The 4998-nt window shown below is 38.1% G+C and overlaps 1 protein-coding gene across 6 annotated transcripts in view; it reads right to left on the bottom strand.

Moving 5' to 3' along the window:
- LOC122072652 (nifU-like protein 4, mitochondrial) overlaps positions 1-2770 on the bottom strand; it is an 11421-nt gene extending 8651 nt beyond the window's left edge. For 2 of the 6 annotated variants that reach the window (XR_006138561.1, XR_006138562.1), the window contains exons 1-3: positions 2370-2732; positions 1286-1447; positions 484-659 (exon numbers count right to left, since the gene is read on the bottom strand). Coding sequence is in view for 4 of the 6 variants with exons in the window: in XM_042637027.1 (XP_042492961.1) it covers positions 484-659; positions 1286-1447; positions 2370-2580 (549 nt within the window). In the remaining 2 variants the exon portion in view is untranslated. Of the gene's footprint in view, positions 1-483; positions 660-1285; positions 1448-2369 lie in introns of all 6 variants that reach the window. The other 4 variants (XM_042637027.1, XM_042637028.1, XM_042637030.1 and 1 more) reach the window with 4 other exon arrangements.
- Positions 2771-4998: the final 2228 nt, after the last annotated feature.

The raw sequence follows: 4998 nt of genomic DNA on the forward strand, positions 1-4998 counted from the left end.
AAAAAAAAAAAAAAAAAAAAAGGAAGAAGAAGAGAAAAATCAATGAGAGAAATTGTTGGAATTACAAGCTGTCTGATTCAAAAGAAATTAAGATTGGACGCAGAGATACGGAAACTAAAGAGATGAGATGTTTTAGGGTATGAAAAAGGAAAGAAAAAGCAGCTATCTATATAACAGAGTTATTACTGAAAATTCTTCACCAGCATTCGACATTTGCTTTCATCTTATTTGTGTTACTACAGGAGCACATTTGAATCTTGCTAATGATTTCAAACAAACTTCTATTGCTTATCAATAAATAGATAGTTTCTTAGTAAGCATACATCCTTCTGATAGGGTGCTTGTCTTAGCCTATTCAATCATTAAGGTAAATACAAACCCACCTTAAGTATTGTACCATAGCAAGGGAAGAAGGTAATTACCTACCAAAAGGTAGGGCGAGCAGAAGCCAATTTTAAAAGAAAATAAAGGTGACAGGGATACCTCACGAATAGCAGTGTCCATGGAAGCTGCAACACTGGAGTCTATAAACAGTGGCTGTCCAGAAGTATAGAAGTCCATGATTGCTGCAAAAATTTCAGGTTTTAAGAGGTCCCAATATACATCATCTGACTTTGTCACAGTTACAAAATCCGATCCAAAGAATACTCGAGTAATTCCTGAGACAGAAAGAAATGGGGTTGATATAATTTTGTCCATCGGTGGCTTTGAAGTTCACAATAAAAGGTAGAGTCAAATAAGAATATATATTGCACAGATTCCAACACCCCTTAAGTGTAGCAGGATGCATGGGACATCCTACTTCTATATTGAGATAAAAGCATTACAAGTGCTTAGTTTATCAGCCCTCCAACATCATCATTTGACTCATGGAATCTCCTAAAGGATTACACATTTATTTCTTGAGAATTCCTTGCAAGGAATGCATGAAGTTTAGGCCACAAAGGTGAAGTTTATGTTTTGGCAGATAGATAACTAAAATAATGCCAACTACCTCATTCTGAGTGATTACCTGAACTTTAGTGGAGGGTGTCAGTCATGTTAGTACTTTATTTAATTAGTGATCTCCAGGTTCACAAAATTATTAGTGCTCAGGACACCTAGATTCCATACAAGAAATAACCTAATTTATGATCTAACATAGCAAGAAGCCAGGCCTGTTGCTATAGGAAAAAAAACAAAGGAACATGAACAGCTAGAAAGAAAACACCTAGCAAGAAAATTGAGAGAATAGAGAATGAAGATAAATAAATGAAAAAAAAAAGTTAGAGAGAGGCAAACATACCATCAATGCCATAGAGAGCTTTTGCTAGAGGAGAATTCATGGCTGAACGAGCATTTGGAAAGTCTGCACTTCCAACTTCCATAACTGGCTTCCCAGGGTAGAACATAAGAGATGAAGGGTTGGGTGTTGGCTGGGTCTGAATAAACATGCTCCTTTTCTGTGCTGTAGGAATCAGGATCCAAAGAAGAATATGTCATTTTGATCTCCATTCTATTAAAAAAAAAAAAAAAAAAAAAACCAGAATTGACTTTTGACAGGAACCAATTTTATAAAACCAAATTCTCTAGAGACTATACCAACTGGAAGACATACAAATCAATCAATTTAGCTATATGACCAGCAAGTAATTCTACGAACCATATTTTTCATTTTCTCCCACTATTTAAATGCAAAGGTCGATGCAATATATTCAAGGATGATAATTTTTGGTTGCCCCAATTTACGATCCCATGACACGGAGCAAAGCTAAATATTCAAGACAGTTACCTCTTTTATGTCTACAGGTCTCATAATTTTCACAATGTTTTTCCATGCCACAATGTCAACATATTCCTGTTGGAGAATAAAACACCAATGTGGGTGATCAATTATTGAAAACGTAATATTTCCTTCCTCCCTTCCGGTAGGAGCTTAATTTCTCTTAATTACTTATTCTTCTTCTTCCGCCCACCCTCTTCTCTACCAAGAACATGAACGTGTCCATGTACCTTAGGTTTTTGGATTCTATATTGCACTTTAAATCAACCAGAGTCTCAATTTTATTATAACCCATTTGCAGAAAATCAAATTACTTAAATCAATAAACCTCTGCCGCATGTCAGCAGATTATTGAAAACCATAAGATCATATAATAAAAATTCGCAGCAAATAACCTAGCTGTACCAAAACAAATTACGCATCTATCCGTTTCTCACGTTCTAATGCAAAATTTCCTATCGAAATGATAAAATAAAAAAATAAAAAATAAAAAATTCAGGGAAGTACTAATCTCAGTTATCAGACATAAAACCTAATTGCACTAACAACAACAAAAATCAGAATTGAGGGAAAGAAGAAATTGAAACATAAGGAGAAACTAACCAACCTCCAAGAAGGCCCCATTTTGTGGAGTTGAATGATGATGTGGGCAATGATTTTAACGGATAGGAAGCGTCAAATGTGTTTTGATTCTGCTGCAACAAAGAAGCTCTTGTAGAAGAAACAAAGAAGAGGCGGCGACAGGAGAACATGGCTTTATCTTCTCTGTAGAGTTCTCTTCGAACGACTCGAGTAAGCAATTTTGTGAAGCTCTTCATCGCCGCTTTCCTTATTGTTTTGCTTTCGAAAAGAAAACACAAGAACAGATCTCTAGGCTCGCTCTCTTTCTCCCTCTCCCTCTCTCTCTCTCTCTCTCTCTCTCTCTCTCTCTCAAAAGCAGAGTAAATCAGAAGCTCTTCTGGTTCTAGATTTCTAGGCCTTTTCTTTAACCAGTTCTGTCTAATATTGGGAGGTGAGAGAGCTTAACCGCCAAAAGAAGTCAGACCGAACAAATGAACCATCACAAAAACCGACCGGATTGAAGTCCTTACCGATCGGCCTCGGTTTAGGGTTTTTGAAAACACGTAAAAACTGGAACCGACCGGACCAATTAATAAAAACTTACCGGAACAATAAAAGCAGAAAAATTTAAACAGCAAATATAGAAAGCCAAATTTTATACTGTTTTCTGTTTATTATATCTGAAAAACAAAGACTGAACCGGCAAGGGATTAGACTGTTAAAAGAAACCAATAAAGAACAGAACGGAGTGGACTGATATTTGTCGATTTCGGTTTGATTTTTAGAGACCGCATCTTTATTGGTTCAATTTTGGTCTGAAGGATATATGCTAAAATCGAAATATAGACCAAAATTGGATGAAACCAAATCTTTGAAACCCTTAACTGATGGCTTGATGAATTTTACCATTGACAAATTCGGGGAAAATTTTGCGACTGATTCAGTTCAAGCAAAGGTTCATGGGTAAGACCTAAAACAGTGAATGAAGATCATAAACGGTCGTTCTTGGTGACCCAACCGGACCGGCTGATTATGAACCCGACTCAGTCCAACCTATTTAAATTCCTATTCTACTCCCAAGGTCTAAATCCCAATTTTTTTGCCATTTCTTCTTTGTTTATATTTCAATTAATGAGGATTTTTAGATATTCAATTTTTAATAAAATGTGGCAATTTGATGCCCTTAATTTAAAAAGATATTAAGGACCTTTTAAGGCCCCTTTCTAAGGCCCATTTTATTAGTATTTTTCTACAATCCTACTTTTGAGACCAATTTAGGCATGACCCATTTAGGGTACGTTTGATAACGTTTCAAGAAATGCGTTTTTGTCGTTTTTTGTATCAAAGATAGAAACATAACAAAAAGCTTTTAATAAACTGGTTCTGCTTCTCCTGTTTTCATAAATAGAAATCAAAATTTATGGTGATTTATGTTCCTAGAAACGGGCATGACGAAACAAGTATGACTTGTTTCGCTGTTTCTGGGAACAACTTTTGTGCCCAAAAATCGTGAAATCCCACAAACCCGTTGTCGTATGATAGTGATGTCCCGCAAACCCTTCATCGTCAATGGATTGAGGCAAGACACCAACGACCTCTTCTTCTTGGCTGGGTTTTGGAGGCGGAGGTGGAGGTTCAGACCAAGCCTGGCCGTTGGTACTGGGCACTGCGGCGCTCCTTGCAGTTCCCTCCTTCTCCCTCCTCTTCTTAATCGATTGATCTCTATCAGTCGACACTGGCATTTTCTCACTCTCATGCTCACCATTCGTAGCTGGAGGCTCCCGATCTCGAATGGATTCAAGATCCACTTGTGGCTCCGCCTCCTTAGGTTTTGGAACTAGAATAATCTGACCAGAATCAGTCGCATTCATCTCCTCAAAGAACCTCGCTTTGAATCCAGTCCTCTTGGCCCACGACGTCGCTTCTCGGCAGTGGCCTCAGGTACCCGCGGCCATGGTCCTGACCTCAGTCGTCTTGTTGGGTTAGAGCTCGCCATTTAAACCCCCACTAGCTAAAGCTGCTTCACTAGATAACAAATGCATAAAATGCATGTAGATCTGATCTCTATCAACTAGTATTTAGGGTTCTCGAGAGATGTTTCCAAACCAGTATACTGAGCTTGTTAGCTTAGCTGCTTAGGGTTTCGAGAAAGGAAGGGAGGTGAGTTTCTGTGCAAGCTGCTACTTTCAGTGCCTAGAGAGAGAGAGAGAGAGAGAATGGTGTGCACGTTGGAACGGAGAAACGCCAAAACCTTGAACAAGAGTTTTGTTCAAATCAATTATCAAACACCTTATTTTCAGTTTCTGTTTCCAGAAACGGCAATTTCCTTTTCTACCATTTCTTAAAACAGAAACGGCAGAAACGTTATCAAACGGACCCTTAGAATTAAATGACACAGTTAGCTCAATTAAAATTCGAGCCCAACCAACCGACTATAATCAAGACCATGCCCACCCAACGTAAGCCCGATTAGTTAAATGGGCAATCACACTACAAAGGTGAAATTAATGAAACCCAATTAAACCCGATTGAGCCCAAGTGGATCTTGATAATCACAACCCTACTCCCTTCACTCAAAGGTAAGGAGGAAGTTGAGCCTTGAAACAGTGACCATCATGAGACTCTTGAGTGTTAATAAGTAGAAGAAGTGGTCTTGTTAAAACTTAGGAGCTGAA

This window comes from Macadamia integrifolia, chromosome 3 (assembly GCF_013358625.1).
Source record: "Macadamia integrifolia cultivar HAES 741 chromosome 3, SCU_Mint_v3, whole genome shotgun sequence".
Taxonomy (NCBI): domain Eukaryota; kingdom Viridiplantae; phylum Streptophyta; class Magnoliopsida; order Proteales; family Proteaceae; genus Macadamia; species Macadamia integrifolia.